Genomic DNA, 17203 nt, shown 5'->3' with positions numbered 1-17203 from the left:
ACGTGCTTCTGTGCGTGCCTTACTTCCCTCTATGCGTTGTGCGCTCAGTTTTAGGTGCGCCTTTTGCATGCACAAATTTCTAAGAGCTGGTAGAGCACCCAGGCCTTGATGCACCATTTGTGCGTGTGTGTTTTGCAGCACTTACTTTTGGGGCACCTAGTTTTTGTGTGCATAAATTTTGTGCGCTTGAAATATTTTCAGCGTGAGCTGGCTGGACGCACATGCTCCATCGCCTGTGCACTGATGGTGCCGGTGAGCAAGAAACCTAAGTGCCTTTCTCTCTGTGTTGTCTGTCATATTCTGGCATTTCAGCCTGACGTGTCCTCTAACCTGTGTCAGCACTGTTTAGAGGCTCAGGGAGAGTTGGCTTCCTCTGACTTCACTAAGCCTGGATCCTCCCGGCCTGATGAGGGTCTGGTTAAGGATCTGTCTAGAGGTACGCCGGTTCTTGGAACTTCCTTGACTGGGTTCCTCCTCAGAGAATGGCAGGTCAGTGGGCCCCACTCCAGTTCCTTCTGGGTTTGGCCTGGATCAGACTGCTTTTTCTTTGGTGGAGTTTTTCAAGGTTTGCAATCCTTTCTTCAGGAGCAGTCCTCAGCTTCGCCCACACCTGTCAGGTCAGACCCTCAGCCGGTGGCCGCTCCCTCATCCAGTCCTATGTTTAGGTGCTGGAGCATGCCTTGGTTCGCTGCAGGTAGTCCTGACAGGAACCTGGATGGCACTGATGAGTCAGATCCTGATTCCCTGGAAGATGGGGAAATTCCTCCAGGATTGGAACTGTATTGAACCATGTTACAGTTCTTTCATACAGATGAACTGCAGGCCCTGGTTTCCCAGACCTTGAAGATGCTGGGTGTTCTTGGTGCAGATTCCATGCCTGAACCAATGAAGAATCCCATTTTGGTTTCCTTGCATAAAGCCTCTTGTTTTTTTCCCTGTTATTGACATTATTCAGGAATTGATAGATCTTGAATAGGGAGCCCCAGAGGTAAGTTTCAAAGGAGGTCAGACATTGGCAGAACTGTACCCCCTGGATCCAGAGGTGAGGATGCGTGTACATTTTCCTTGCCATCTCTAAGCGGACTATTATCCCCATGGAGGGAGGAGCAGCCCTGAAGGATGCGCATGATAGGTGGATTGAGGCTATCCTTAAGCTAGCTTTTGAAGCAGTGTCGATGACTTTACAGTTAGCTTCTTGTTGCGCCCTAATGGCATGATCTTGTCTGCTTCTCTGTCAAGGAGTTGATGATTCTGGAATGCATAACCCACTGCCGCCTTTTTAGCTGATACGAGCTGCAATTTGGTCCGTACCTTGGCCAGAGAAGTGGCTTCAGTGGTAGCGGCTAGGTGTCAACATTGGTCAGCTGATGCCGCCTCCCAGGCTGATCTTACAAAAATGCCCTTTAAAGGCTCGCTCTTGTTTGGAAGTGAGTTGGAGAAATTGGCCAATAAATGGGGTGAATCTCCGGTCCCTCGGTTGCCAGAGGATAAGAAGCAGTTGCAGTGCCCCTCTGGTATGAGGGTTTGTCTCCAGGGTTCCAAGTGTTTTTGTCCTTTCAGAGTACTCTGACTTTTGGTAGATCTCAGTCCTTTCATCCTAGACAGCCCAAGAGAGGAGCGGGCTCAGGGGAGGTGGCTCCTCCCGAGCTTCCCAATGAAGGTTTGCTGACCTACCTTCAGGAACAAGAGATAGGGGGATGCGTCTCTCTCTCTCTCTTTTATCAGAGGTGGGTCGAGATCACATCGGATCAGTGAGTCCTGGAGGTGATACGAGAAGGATATGCCCTGGAATTTCGCAGTATTCCTCTGTTCGTGTTCATGGTGTCCTTGTCACTCCCCACAGAAGAAGCAGGCAGTGGAATCTACGCTTCTAAGGCTCCTCCGACTGAGGGCTGTGGTTCCAGTGCCAACGTCTCAAGAAAGTATGGGGCAATATTCAATTAATTTTGTTGTGCCCAAGAAAGGAAGGCTTTTTTCGTCCCATCCTGGATCTCAAAAGTGTCAACTGTCATTTGAGGGTGACTCATTTTCGCATGGAAACCTTACACACAGTGATAATGCCGTGCAGTCGGGGGAATTTCTGACCTCCCCGATCTGTACAAAGCCTACCTTTATATTCCCATCTGTTTGGAGCACCAGCATCTTATGCATTTTGCAGTGCTGGGGCGCCATTATCAGTTTTGGGTGCTGCCGCTTGGTCTAGCCACCACTCCCAGAACATTTTCCAAGGTCATGGTGATAGTAGCAGCAACAGCATTGAGAAGAGATGGGATCATGGTACACCCGTATTTGGACAACTGGCTGATTCGAGACAAGTCTCAGGAGGAGAGCCACCTGGTGATCCACAAGGTGATCTCCTTGTTGTAGGAGCTTGGTTGGGTGGTAAACCTAACCCAGAGCAGCCTTCAGCTATCTTAGTCATTGGAATATCTTGGTGTTCATTTCAGCATGAGGCAGGACAAGGCTTTCCTGCTAGAAGTTCGGATTCAGAAATTGATGTCACAAGTGTGTCAGTTGGTGAGCACTATATGCCCTATAGTGTGGTCCTATCTACAGATGCTCTGTTTGATGGCAGTAACCCTGGAAGTGGTGCTGTGGGCGAGGGTGCATATGCATCCTCTTCAGCGCTCACTGCTGTCTCATTGGAACCTGCAGTCTCAGGACTATTTGGTTCGGCTACACTTGCCAATGGAAATCTGCTCTCACCTCCAGTGGTAGTTCTAGGAGGCTCATCTGAGAAAGGGTGTTTCCTTCACCTCCCCAACCTGGTTGATACAACAGATGTGAGTCTCCAGGGTTGGGGAGCTCACTCTCAGGAGCTGATGACCCAAGAGCGTTGGAATCCCAGAGTCCTCTGGAACATCAATCGCCTGTAGGGTCAAGCAGTCCGAGTGATGTCAGACAATGCAATGATGATAGCCTACATCAGTCGAGAGGGAGGAACCAAGAACCAGCAAGTGTTGCAGGAAATAGACCAACTTATGGAATGAGTGAAAGGACATCTACGTATGATCTCAGCCTCTCACATTGCAGGAAAAGACAATGTAAGAGCAGACTTTCTCAGTAAGGAGAGTCTGGACCCAGGAGAATGGGTGTGTCAGACAAAGCATTTCAGCTGATAGTGGATTGCTGGGGCCTTCCATTCTTAGACCTACTGGTGACTTCTGGCAATGCAAAAGTTCCTTGATTCTTTAGTCGCAGGAGAGATCCGTGGTCACTGGTTGTAGATGTTCTCGTACAGGTCTGGCTGGAAGACACGTTGCTTTATGCCTTTTCTCCATGGCTCTTGTTGGGCAGGATGGTTCGCAGGATTGAAGGCCACAGGGAGATGGTACTCCTGGTGACACCAGATTGACCCAGACATCCATGGTATGCAGATCTAGGAAGATTACTGGTGGAGAACCCCCTTCATTTTCCACCGAACAAGAATCTGTTGCAGCAAGATCCTGTCCTTCCTGAAATTCGACTTGGTTTTGCCTTACAGTTTGGCCCTTGAGAGGGTTCACTTGTTGAAGCGGGGATATTCTTCTGCAGTGATTACTACCTTGTTCCACACTCAGAGGTTCTCTACTTCCTTGACCTATGTGCGGGTTTGGAGAGTGTTTGAGGCCTGGTGTGATGATTGGAGTGTTCTTCCTCATTTGGTCAAGATCCCGCTCATTCTGGAATTATTGTCAGATGGATTAAACAAAGGATTGGCCCTTAATTCCTTGAAGGTACAAGTTGAGGGTCTTGCCTGTTTCCGGGGTCTGGTGAATGGTGATTCCTTATCATCTCAACCTGATGTGGCCCGTTTTGTGAAGGGAGTGAAGCATCTTCATCCTCCCTTGAGGTTACTGGCCCCTTTGTGTAGTCTTAATTTGGTGTTGGACTTCCTGGCGGGCACTACGTTCCGACTGCTACGTAGCTTTTCCTTGCAGTTATTGATCTTGAAGACAGTGTTCCTGGTGGCTGTGTTCTGCACGTCGAGTTTCTGAGCTGCAGGCCTGGTCTTGCCAGGAGCCATTCCTTCGGATGTCTCCAGGGGCATTACAGCTGCGTACTATTCCATCCTTTTTGCCCAAAGTGGTGTCAGAATTTCATTTGAATCAGTCAATTTCCTTGCCAACCCTGGATATCAAGAGACTTGTCGTGTGGTACTATCTGGAAGTTTCTGAACCTTTCCAAGAGAGAGAGATCGCCTATTTGTCCTTCATGGTGGAAGGAAGCAGGGCGAACCAGCTTCGCAGGCTACTATAGCTCACTGGATTAAGGAGGTAGTCACGGTCATGTACATGGATGCTGGAAAGCTGTTGCCTACTCTCAGGTTAAGGCTAATTCCACTAGGACTTAGGCAGTGTCATGGGTGGAAGTTAGATTGTTGTCTCCCGTTGACATTTGCCGACCTGCAGCGTGGTCCTTCTTACATACGTTTTCCAGGTTTTATTGTCTGGATATGCAGGCCCAGGAGGACACAGCCTTTGCACGTGAGGTGCTGACTGGACCACAGGCAGCCTCCGGCCCTAATCGGGAGTAGCTATTGTACAGCCCACTGGTCCTGAGTCCATCTGTCTACATGCTAGGAAATGGAAAAATTACTACTTACCCGATAATTTTGTTTTCCTTAGTGTAGACAGATGGACTTAGTTTCCCGCCCTTGGCTGCCGAATGATTGTGTCAGTGGTCCTCCTGTGGTTCAACGTGTTCCAGAAGAGATTACTGGTAAGTGTTCATCCAGTCCCTAGATTGGGGTAATATGTTGCTTGGGTTCAGTGTTTATTGGTTGAGTACAGTTATGGTTTACTGTTTTTTGCTAGTTTGTCCACAGTTGCTTTGAAGAGAATATTGGCAGGCTGGTGTCACTGCAGGAGTATATATATAGTGTGACGTCAACTTGTTCCGTCTCCATCTGCTGGCAGGGGAGAATAACCCACTGGTCCTGAGTCCATCTATACACTAAGAAAAACAAAACTATCAGGTAAGTAGTAATTTCTCGAATTCTGGGCATAGTGTAAGTGGAGCTACCACAGATACCCCCTTTAATGCCCACCGGTGAATTGGCTAACACAGGGTTATTTGTGTACCGACACACACCTATATACCTTTTATTGTTTTCCTTTAGCCCTTACATTCAAATATTTAATCCTGCATAGGGATGGAATATTTCTAGAAGGTTCAGTACTGCAGCCACCTTCCTCCCACTATATGGGAGCAATTTTTATTTAAAATATTTTACTCTTATGGCAAAAATTTAAAATCTATTTAAAACTAAAACCTCTGCTGTTTACCGTGTGCCATGAAAGGGTAATGTGCTAAACTACCTGCTATGAAAAAAAAACCACACAGAGTACAGTTTCTCTGACACTTTTGAAGAAACAGTACCAATTTCCCTTCACAAAACATTATCGCACTTGGATAACTTTTCTCCACCCTATAAAAGTAGACTAAAATAACACTATTTCCTAACTCATATTACTATCATTTCTTATCCTAAAACACATTCACATCCTCTTTCGTACATAACTTGTTGTAAAGTGACCTGGGGTAGGGAGCTATGTAAATGCTGAAATAATGCACAAGCAATACACACACGTTGTACACATGCATGCATACTCTGGCACTTACACCCTACAGTTATGACCTGTCATGACCAAACATATAGTATTGCTCCAAGGAAATCCCTGAACCTTATCTGTACCAAAGCACACATGCCATACTGCCACACATCACTCATTCAGGCTCACTTGGGACTTGTCACTCTCCTACATTATTGGCATTATAACACTAATATATATTATATACCTTAACCCTTTGCTTTCGTATACATATAACCATGCACTTCACATAGTCTCTTGAGCCCATGTCCACACATTTCCAAAACTCATGCAAAGCTACACCTACAAGAAATACTATATATTATTTTATATTGGTAAATCGTTTATTGATCTAAATTAAATACTTAAGGCCTTGATTTTCAAAGTTACTTATTTGCATAAGACCCTCTTTTATGTATGTAAGTGGTGTTTTTTAAAATTGGGAACTAATGCCATTAACAGTACTTACTTTTACATGCACTGATAGGTGATGGCAGAGTTGGGACTTAAGCACACATTTTTGATGTTAAAACGTATATGCATAAGTTATCCCACACTTGCAGCAGATGTAACTCTGTGCAAGGTAATTTGTGCATATATTATGCCAATTATCCAAGAATTTTCAAGCAAATTTATGCACATAAGTTTGCTTTGAAAATACTCATTAAAGTCTGAGTTACAAAATTACCCTCTAAATGTACAGCTTCATTGAAAATAAATAATAGTTCACAAACAGAACATAAGCTATCATTACTGCAAGCAGCTGTCAACAGGAAGCTATTAATCTTACGGAGGGCAATTTTCAAAGTCATTTCTGCAGATAAAACAGTACTTTACCCACAGAAATGAGCTTTTTGAAAACTGCCTGCCACATATGTGAGTGAAAGTATGCTCCCAGGGCCGCAGTGCATGTGTATTTTTACCCCCATTTGGGAGATGCACTCCTGGGGGCAGGATTTGAAAAATGTGTGTATTTTTTAATTTTCAAAAGTATACACCATGTTTTACTCGAAAAAAAAGCATCTGCACAAAAAGTAGGTACAAAGTTGAATGGCTACATTTTTTTAGGTTTTCAAAGGAAAATGTTTCCCTTTGAAATTAGCTGCTTCCTTAACTCACCCATGGGCTGCATCCTCATAGAGGGGCCAGTGCAGTAAGACACACGCTCAAAACAGACGCTTATATTGAGCGCCCATTGTCCTAATGCGTGCGCAGCCATATGCCCTGTGCGCCTGATGCCGTATTTAAATGAGAGGGAAGTCAAGGCAGCATAAAAAAGGCACACTAAGGGGCAATTGTGTGTCTGTAGTGCTCAAAGGAGTATATTTATTTATTTATTTATTTCGGATTTTTATATACCGACATTCTCAATACAAGTATCGAATCAGGTCGGTTTACATCGAACAATAACTGTCGCAAGGTGCTCAATACAGCAACAGGCGCTCAGTACGAGCTTCTCTTTTGATTAGGCTTCTGTTATGTAATTTTGCTGAGGTGCTAGTTTATTATATCAGGCGCCCATTGCTGCAGGCGTCTAAATTGTGAAGCCATAAGAAATGTGCGCTGCTTTTTGATTGAATCAATCTATATAAATAAAAATGTTAAATAGTTTGGACAAAATCGCTAATCTCAGAAACCACTGAACCGATTGCTTTCAAATTTGGACACAACCTTCATTTCGCATACAGGAAGGTTCTTCTGTACTTACATTACAGAAATGTCACACCTGTGACAGGTAAAATAGGTTTAAAAAATTTTCGAGAAAACAGCGACATCTGCTGGACGTAAGCGCCATCTGTTACACCTTACACTAACACACGCTACACTAATCATTTCGCCAGTCCAGGTCCACATTTCACTTCCATTTTAACACATTTGCGCACTTTTTTCGCCGGAAGATAACTATTTCCTTTACAGATAAAATACACCCACCACCCTCCTCACACCCCCCACACACATGCCAAACTGATTTACATCCCACAGCCTCCCAACACACACAAAACCACCCTCCTCACACCCCCCACACACATGCCAAATTGATTTACATCCCACAGCCTCCCAACACACACAAAACCACCCTCCTCACACCCCCCACACACATGCCAAATTTATTTACTTCCCAGGCCCTCACAACACACACAAAACCAGACAGAAGTCCGGGAGGCTCCAGCGGGGGGCCAGGACGGGTCCGGGACACATCTGCACTACGGTCGTCGGCTGCCAGCAATCAACATGGCGCCGACGGCCCTTTCCCTTACTATGCCACTCAGGGACACCAATGGCAGCAGTAGCCCATGTGACATAGTAAGGGCGAGGGCCCCTCGGCGCCATTCTCAGGACTGGCAGCCGGCGGACCTTTGCCCTTACTATGTCAGAGGACCTATCGCTGCCATTGCTCCACCCCACTGACATAGTAAGGGCAAAGGGCCGTCTGAACCCGTTTCAGTGCTCGCAGCCGACTGACCAACGCCAATTCATCGCTCCCAAACCGCTCCTGAACGCCCGCTCCACCGACTGACATTTTTATCAGATCTCGGGGGGTCTGGAGGGTGGGGGGTGGTGATGAATTTATTGCGAACATCTTGGGGAGGGGTCACGAAGGGGGGCAAGTTTCATTCATTCAGCAACTCTGGGGGGGGGGCAGGGGGGCTACTGTTTTTCGCAGGGCTGGGAGAGGGGGGGCAGGAGAGTGTGGGGTGGTTAGTTTAAGAGAACTTTTCTCATAGGGTTGTTTTTTGGGGGAAGGGGGAGGTTCGCACACAAATACATACACTAAACTTGCACAATCCCGGGACGCACCAAAATAGCCCTCCCCAGACCACAAAATAAATTTGGAAGTGCAAATTTGGTTAGGCACTCCCCTATTTGGCTACATAACGCGCACAGACTCCCAGGGACAGACCACATGTAGCACCAACAATTTAAATTTCCCAGGTCTTGGGAGGGGGCAGGAGGGTGGGGGGTTATTATTTGATTTAAAGGGTTGGGATTGGGGTTTTTTTGGGGGGTGGGGGGGTTCCCACAGAAAAGGAAAAATAAAGGTTTTCTGATCTGAAGGGTAGGCAGTAGGCGGGGGGGAGGGAAAATGAGGGGGGAGGTGAGTGTGAGGGGAGAGAGTTGGAGTGGGGACAGGGAAGGAAAGGGGGGGTGAGTGACCAAGGGGGAGGAGGATGAGTGACTGAGGTAAATGAGCAAGGGGAAGGGGGAGGGAGGGTAAAGAACCTGACTCTGCCACTGCAACGCGTGGCCGGGTACCGCTAGTATAAATATATTTTTCTCCACTGCAAGCAGTAAATTAGAGTCAGGATGATTCTGAGGAGGAGGAGGACACATTTATCACAACACAGAGGACCATATTTTCGAATGTTTCTCGTGAGCCCTTGACTACAAGTTAACTTTACTCCACCTCCGGAACTGGCGTTAAATTCTTTGCATTGAAGACGTGTGCTTTAGGGGCCCAGCCTTTGGGCATGCTGACGTGCATCGGGCAGTAATAGCTGAGGTCTTCATCTACATGGAATTTCCATGAGATTGGTGCTATCCTGTATGCATTTGTTAGAGCGCGTGTTTTGGATGCCCTAATCTCCTTACTGCATTGGGTGCTATTCTTGCGCAACCAGAATACGTGTCCAGCCAAAATGTGCATCCAACCCGCATGCTAATTAGGCTGGGTGCATTTTATTCCATCTCCCTGAGAGACTCTCAAGAGGCTTTACTCCTTGCATATGGCCATGCTGTTTTAACTCAAAGAAACCTTCCCCTGATATAACACTTTCTGTGAAGAACAAAGGTCCATTTTTGATAAATTCCACTGAAAATTCAGTCATTTTCTTCATTTTTTTAATCCTGCTTTGTGGAGTTGTAGTTATGTGGTAGGAGGAGCTAATGCTGCCCTTTCTATATTTTAGGTGTTCTTTGGGGTTAGAGAGGCTTCCTTTTTATTCTTGGACCTCCATTGGTGCCTACCGATAAAATGGAGAAGTTATTTTTGGCAAACTTAAAACACAATGCAAAGTATCTCAGCAAAACTAAAAAGCAAGATATTAGGCAGCACCTAGAGAGCCACATCAAAGGCCATCTATTGCATTCCAGGCTATACCTAAACTCTAAACTTTCTTACTGGATTTGGAAAGAAGATCTTCCTTGCTTTGACTGTAGTTGACATCCAAGAAAGGGGGGGGCTTTGGGGTCAGGCTGATTAACCATCTCTGTTTAGTTAGGCAATGAGCATGAGCAATAACACATGACACATCCACTTTTATATTGTGCAGTACCACCATCGGAGTAATACTACAAAGCAGTTTCAAGGGGCCAAGTCTATTATAGTAAAATGAACACAATTGTGTTCATTTTACTATATATATAAAATTTGGTTTTTCATAAAAATGGCTGAAGGAGTGACTGACCGCATTCATTCTACATCTCTAGATGTATCACGTTCTTTCTTAATGTTGTTGTAGCCTACATGTCTTACTATATCAATTATCTCTGTACAAAGCAGAGGAGGTAGAAGCTGAGGATATCAATTGGAAAATGTACTTTCCCAGTGTGAGCAATGGATGTGGTAGGCAAATTTCCTTGTTCCTGCTATGATGGGCCATATAAGTCAAAGCTCCCTATGTGTAAATATATTGTATATGTGAATTATCTAGACCAGCAGTTTTCAACCTATTCCTCGGGTTCTGCCTGGCCAGTCTGGTTTTCAGGATATCCCTAATGAATATGCATGAGATAGACTGTCATGCACTGCCTGCATTGCATGCTATATATCTCATGCATATTCATTAGGGATATCCTGAAAACCATACTGATGGCCAGGTTGAGAACCATTGCTCTACAGTATTTTTCTTGGTAGGTGAGTTTCCAGTTCCCATCATCCTTACTCTTACTATGGCAATTTGCTGTATATGATGTTGTGAGCTCTCAAGGCATGCAAGCATTCAAGGATTAAGTATTGATTCTGCCTAATAAAAAGATGCACCTTTGCCATCTGAACAGTCACTTGTTGTTTGAGCAGCGTAACTGTTGAGGAATTAAGCAGAAGGTGCACTGAAGACATGGAAATTGTCTGTTTTACTATGTCAGTCCTCCATGATTGCAGGTTACATTGCTTGCTTTGTACCTTCCTAAAGCATAGTAGATTTTTGTTTGCGGCTTACTTCATGGAAGATGAAGAGGTTTCCTATGAAGCAGAGTTACATAAGTATTTCAGAGCATATTTAAAAGAAACCAAGTGGTGATTGAAGTAGAGCAAGCATTTTTGTATTTTGTCTTAATTTGCCATTACGTACACTATAAGAATGATTTCTGTGTTTTGCTCCACCATATTCAGATGTTGCTGGTGTCAATCAAATCACTTGCATCTTTGAAAAGGAATAATGGGCCCTGTAGGGGGAAGTTTTAGAAAGGCTGTCAGGGTTTCAGGTTCCTGGATACATTGTACCTGTTGGCCTGAAAAGCGGTTACTTAGTACCTGCATATATTTGCTTTCAAGCAGGTGCATATCTACACATGGAAAGAGCAAATGGGCTTTTCATACTGAAAGCCACATACATAATTTTCCTCCTCCCACTGAACCCAGCACTTTTGTGCAGTGGGTAAAAGTACCTGCACTGTCAACAGAGCAAGTACTTTTACCTGGAGTGGGCAGTTTTCATCGGCCTAATTTTCATAGGTAAAGCACTATTTTTTACCCATGGAAATTACTTTGAAAATTACCCTCTCAATATACTTAGATTTGGAATTTGAGGAATGGCCAAAAATCTAAATAAAGGAGATTTATTCAACTTCATTTTTGATGGTTGCTTTGCAACAGTTTCCAGATGTTGGATGCAAATAGGTTTGTCTGACATTGATTGTAGATTTCTCTAAACCCTGAGCAGGAATGAATGAAACCCAAAGTGAATTGAAGAGCGCAAGAAAGAATGTTTTAGATCCAAGAAATAAAAATACAAATCAAAGGGTATCTCCATCCCAGTGAGATAAGAATTAGCAACACTGAAGAAGAGCACAGAGAAGAGCTGTTGTCTAGTAGAACTGCTCAGAGTGGTCACTCATACCATAAGAAACATCTCTTCTGTTGCAAGTCTTGTTTCATAAAACCATTGCAAGGGTAAAAGTGGATGCACTCGTCTTTGTGCCGTAAACTAATCTCGTGCTATTTTCCTGCACGTAGATATTACTGCAGACCAGAGTCAGAGAATCAGCAGTATTTCCCCAGCAGGGAGGAGGCATGCATAAACACGGTCCCGGAGGGTTTTCTGCATCGCAAAATACCAACTGTTAGTTTCAAAGCTAATATTTTGTACATCGTTTTATTTTACTAGTATAAGACATAGTGATTAATCAAGTAACTAAGCTAAACTATAAATTTGTATTCTTCTAGAGCTTTATTGCCTCCATCTCCAGATTAAACAGCTGATGATATTAAAGGTTCATAAAGCCATCTTTCCTGATACTTTTCTTTATCAGACAAAAATGTCTATATTTCTTAGCGTCCAGACAGATGAATCCAGAACCAGTGGGTTATGTACCTTTACCAGCAGAAGGAGACTGAGCAAAGCTGACATCACAGTATAAAACGATATATATATACCTGTAGTGACAGCCAGCCAGTATTCTTTGCTCCAGCATATGGTGAACATGCATTTCCCTACTGGGAATTGCTTTAAGTTTTAGAAGGAGAAAGGAGGAGGAAATTTAATTCACCCCACTCTCCTGTGGTGATACTGAATGGTCCCTCCCCTAGTTGAGAATTCCTGAGGTGATTTCCGTGGTCCTGAGTGCCTTGGTCCGGTAACTGGTTTTTCAGCCGGCGTGGACTTAGCTGTTGAAACAGCTGAAAGGCAGCGGATGCAGGAAACCAAGCACAGCAATGACAGTATATGTCCTCTTCCTCACAGCCGAAGACTGATTCTGTACTCAGCCGGGTCAGTCTGAGCTCAGGTAAAGCTTAAAAAAAAAAATCATCAGAGAAGGAGGGGGTTTTTTTGTAGGCTTCCTCCTCCTTCCGGTCTCTGTGCTCAGCATGCTGATCCAATGTTCGTTCCCGCCTCTGAGGGAGTTTAAGGGATGTGGGTAGCCTGGTGGGTTGAGCAGCCCTTTTAGGCTAGGCCCTGCTCTTAGGCATGGTAGGCCGCGGCGCATTTTTGCACGTTTTCCTGTGCGTGTCCAGTTTTGCACCCAGTTTTTGGATGCTTAGTTGGATGCCTGCTTGGGTGTCCAATTGGTAGCGGCGTCTAATTTAGGCATCTAATTTAGGCACCCACTTTCGAGTACACACAATCTGGGCAGCATTGAGGGTGGCATTTTGGACGCCTATTTTTTACAGCACGAATTCAGCTGGATGCATACCTTTCAGTCGCCTGTTAAACATACTGACAGAGTGATGGCACCTATAGCTAAGAAACCTAAGCGCCTTACTCTCTGTGCTACTGGTCATATTTGGGCATCTCAGCGTAGCGTTACCTCTAACTTGTGTCACTGCTGCTTGGAGGCTCAGGGAGAATTGCCTTCTTCCGATTTTACTAAGCCCGGTTCTTCCCAGTCTGATGAGGGCCTGGGTAAAGACATGCCAAAAAGGGTACCTGACCTTAGAACTTCCTTAATTGGTTCATCAGTGGGGGAAGGTAGTTCAGTGGGCACAGGACAGGTGACTCCTGGTTTTGGCATGGACATTTCTGCTTTTTCTTGGGTGGAGTTTTTTCAAGGCTTGCAATGCTTTCTTCAGGCTCAGTCCTCAGCCCCGACCAATCTTAACAGGTCAGAGTCACAGGTGGTGGCCTCCTGCACGCTGGGTGCCGTGGTTAAGTGTCAAAGTACACCTAGATCAGCAGCCTGCCTTCCTAATAGGGACCTGGATGGTACAGATGATGAAGCTGATCCTTACTCCCTGGAGGATGGGGAAATTCCTCTGGGATTGAAACCGTATAGGACTATGTTACGGTTCTTTCACAGAGATGAGTTACCAGTTGTGATTTCCCAGACATTAATGATGCCGGGAGTCCCTGGGGTTGAATCTGTCGGAGCCAAAGAAAAATCACATTTTGATTTCTTTGCATAAAGCCTCTTGTTTTTTCCTGTTATGGAGGCCAATCAAGAATTGATTGATCTTGAGTGGGGTGCCCCGGAGGCTAATTTCCAAGGAGGATAAGTCTTGGAAGGCCTGTACCCCTGCATCCAGTGGCGAGGGAGCGGTTGCCTTTTCTGAAAGTGGACGTGCTTCTGTGAGCTGACACAAGTGGATGATGTTTTCCAAGGTTATGTTGGTGGTGGCTGCAGAGTTGAGAGAGGATGGGATTCTGGTACACCTGTACTTGGATGACTGGCTCATTCAGGCCAAGTCTCTGGAAGAGAGCCTCCTGGTGTTGCGCAAGGTGATCTCCTTGTTGCAGGAGCTTGATTGGGTGGTGATCCTGGCCAAGAGCAATCTTCAGCTATCTCAGTCGCTAGAGTATCTCTGTGTTCAGTTCGACATGAAGCAAGAGAGGGTTTTTCTGCCAGAAAGTCGTATTCAGAAGTTGTTGGCGCAGGTGCGTCTGTTGATGAACGCAATACGCCCAATAGTGTGGTCCTATATATAGGTACTCGGTTTGATAATGGTGACCCTGGAAGTTGTGCTGTGGGAGAGGGTTCATATGTGTCCTCTTCAGCGCTCCCTGCTGTCTCATTGGAGCCCTCAGTCTCAGGACTATTTGATTCGGCTCCACCTGCCGATGGATATCTGCTCTCAACTACAGTGGTGGTTACAAGCAAATCTAAGAAAGGAGGGTTTCCTAAAATCACCGGACTGGCTAGTGCTCACGACAAATGTGAGCCTCCAGCATTGGGGGGCTCACTGTTAAGAAATGACACTGCAAGGACGCTGGAGTGCAGAAGAGTCTCTATGGAGCATTAATCGACTGGAAGTCCGAGCAGTCCAGTTGGCATGCTTGCTGTTCAGCGACAGGTTGCAGGGTTGAGAAGTTCAGTTAATGTAGGACAATGCAATGACAGTGGCCTACATCAAGCAGCAAGGACGAACCAAGAAGCCAGCAAGTGTCACAGGAAATAGACCAACTTACGGAATGGGCGGAAGTGCATCTTCAGGAAATCTCAACCTCACACAATGCAGGAAAAGACAATGTAAGAGCAGACTTTCTCAGCAGGCAGAGTCTGGACCCAGGAGAAATGGGTATTGTCAGATGAGGCATTTCAGCTAATAATGGATCGCTGGGGCCTTCCATTTCTAGCCCTGCTGGCAACTCTCAATGCAAAGGTTCCTTTATTCTTCAGTTGCAGGAGAGATCCAAAGTCATTAGACATCAATGCTTTTATGCAGGAATGACTGGAGAACAAGCTGCTGTATGCTTTTTTTTTTCTGTGACCCATTTTGGGCAGAATGATTCAGAGAAGAGTCACAGAGGGATGGTGCTTCTAGTGGCACCAGATTGGCCCAGGAAACCATGGTATGTGGATCTGCGAAGGCTCCTGGTAGACTCCCCCCTCCGGTTTCTAGCACACAGGGATCTGTTGTGGCAGGGATCTGTTATTCACAAAGGTCCGACTATTTTGTCTTACGGTATGGCCCTTGAGAGGGCTCACTTGCTGAAGTGTGGATATTTTCCAACTTGCTATGAACAAGAAAGTTCTCCACTTCCTTAGCCTATGTATGTGCTTGACAAGTGTTTGAGGCTTGGTGTGAAGATCAAGGGGTTCTTCCTCGTTCAGTTATGATCCTACTCATTTTGGAATTTTTGCAAGATGGATCAAATAAAGGGTTGGCCCCTAATTCCTTAAACGGGTACAGGTAGTAGCTCTTGCCTGTTTCAGTGATCAGGGGAATGGTGGACCCTTATCGGCTCATCCAGAAGTAGCCCATTTCTTGAAAGAAGTGAAATATCTTCGTCCTCCCTAGCCCTTTTGGAGTCTTAATCTGGTTTTGGATTTCTTAGTGGGGCCCTACGTTTCAACTGCTGCATAACCTTTCCTTGCGGTTACTGACCTTGAAAATAGTGTTTCTTTCCTGAAGATGCACTTCTGCATGTAGAATATCTGAGCTGTAGGCCTTGTCTTGCCAGGAACCGAATCCTTCAAGTGACTCCAGGGGCGATACAGCTGCATATTGTTCCTTCCTTTTTGCGAAAAGTGGTCTCGGATTTTCGCTTGAATCAGTCCATTTCCCTCCTGTCTCTGGATAAGGAGAGAGGTGTAGGATTATCACCTGTTGCGACCCTTGGATGTTAAGAGACATATTGTGATGTATCTGGAGGTTTCTAGAGCTCTCAGGTAAACAGGATCACCTGTTTGTCTTCCACGGTGGAAATAAACAGGTCAAGCCGGCTTTGTGGGCTACAATAGCCGGCTGGTTTAAGGAGGTAATCATGGCTGAGTATATGGATGCTAGTATCTTAGGGCTCATTCCACTAGGGCTCAGGCAGTGTCATGGGCAGAAGTTAGATTGTTGTCTCTTGTCAACATTTGCCCAGCTACGATGTTGTCCTTCTTACATATCTTTTCCAGGTATTATTGTCTGGATGTACAGGCTCAGGAGGACGCAGCCTTTTACACATGTGGTTTTGACTGGACCGTGGGCAGCCTCCTGCCCTATTCAGGAGTAGCTTGGTTCTGGATTCATCTGACTGGATGCTAAGAAATGAGAAATTACTACTTACCTGATAATTTCCTTTTCTTTTGGACAGACAGATGAATCCAGCTTCCCGCCCTTGTCTGCCAAATGATTGTGCTATAGTCTTCCTGCCTGGCTATGTATTCCAGGGAGTACTGATAAGTGTTAATCCGGTCCCTACACTAGTGTTAATACATTCTCTGAGCTCAGTGTTTCTGTTGGCTGAGTACTGAAATGGCTATCTGTTTTAATCAAGTTTTTGTTACTCTGTCCACAGTTGGCTTTTGCAGAAAATACTAGTGGGCTGATGTCACTGCAGGGGTATATATATACTGTGATGTCAGCTTTGCTCCTTCTCCTGGTAGAGTTGCATAACCCACTGGTTTTGGATTAATCTGTCGGTTATAAAGAAAAGGAGATTATCAGGTAAGTGGTAATTTCTCATTTCTGCATTGCTACAACTTTTGATGACATTAACAAAATGAGATTTTTCAGCCCCAGAAAGGTAAAAATGCTAACATAGAGCTTCTCTATGCTTTGCTTTAGAGACAATTAACCAGGGATCACTCGGTGTACAGCCATTTCCCATCCCTTGTGCATGTATACTCACTTGGACCCTTCCCCTCTGGTGCTTTCTAATCATATATACTGGCTTGGTAACTGACTTATATCCTTGCTGCTTTTCAGACAGGACAAGAGCATACTGTTACTCATCTCCAGTATGTTGCATGGCCCGACCATGGAGTTCCTGATGACTCCACTGACTTCTTGGATTTTGTTACCTATATGAGGCAAAAAAGAGTGGAGAATGAACCAGCTCTTGTTCACTGCAGGTATGCTCAGTTGCTTATTTGAATATTCATTTGTTCGGAAAGCTAGGCAGCCCAGGAAAATTGATTAATGCCCACTGCTTATTTTATTTTATTTATTAATTTTTGCATTTGTATAGTGCCCTAATTTAGGGTGCTGTACAACATATTGCACATGGGTACATGTTCCTGCCCCAAAAACAGTTTACAGCCTA

At 45.1% G+C, this 17203-nt stretch overlaps 1 protein-coding gene across 4 annotated transcripts in view; it reads left to right on the top strand.

The window, feature by feature from the left end:
* The window catches only part of PTPN3 (protein tyrosine phosphatase non-receptor type 3), a 723876-nt gene that overhangs the window by 689308 nt on the left and 17365 nt on the right, over window positions 1-17203 (top strand). For 3 of the 4 annotated variants that reach the window (XM_029589859.1, XM_029589860.1, XM_029589862.1), the window contains one exon: window positions 16867-17012. In XM_029589859.1, the coding sequence (XP_029445719.1) occupies window positions 16867-17012 (146 nt within the window). Of the gene's footprint in view, window positions 1-16866; window positions 17013-17203 lie in introns of those variants that run through there. The other variant, XR_003854628.1, reaches the window with a different exon arrangement.

Source organism: Rhinatrema bivittatum, chromosome 2, assembly GCF_901001135.1.
Source record: "Rhinatrema bivittatum chromosome 2, aRhiBiv1.1, whole genome shotgun sequence".
NCBI classification, from domain to species: Eukaryota; Metazoa; Chordata; class Amphibia; order Gymnophiona; family Rhinatrematidae; genus Rhinatrema; species Rhinatrema bivittatum.
This window is presented reverse-complemented; position numbering and strand designations above follow the sequence as displayed.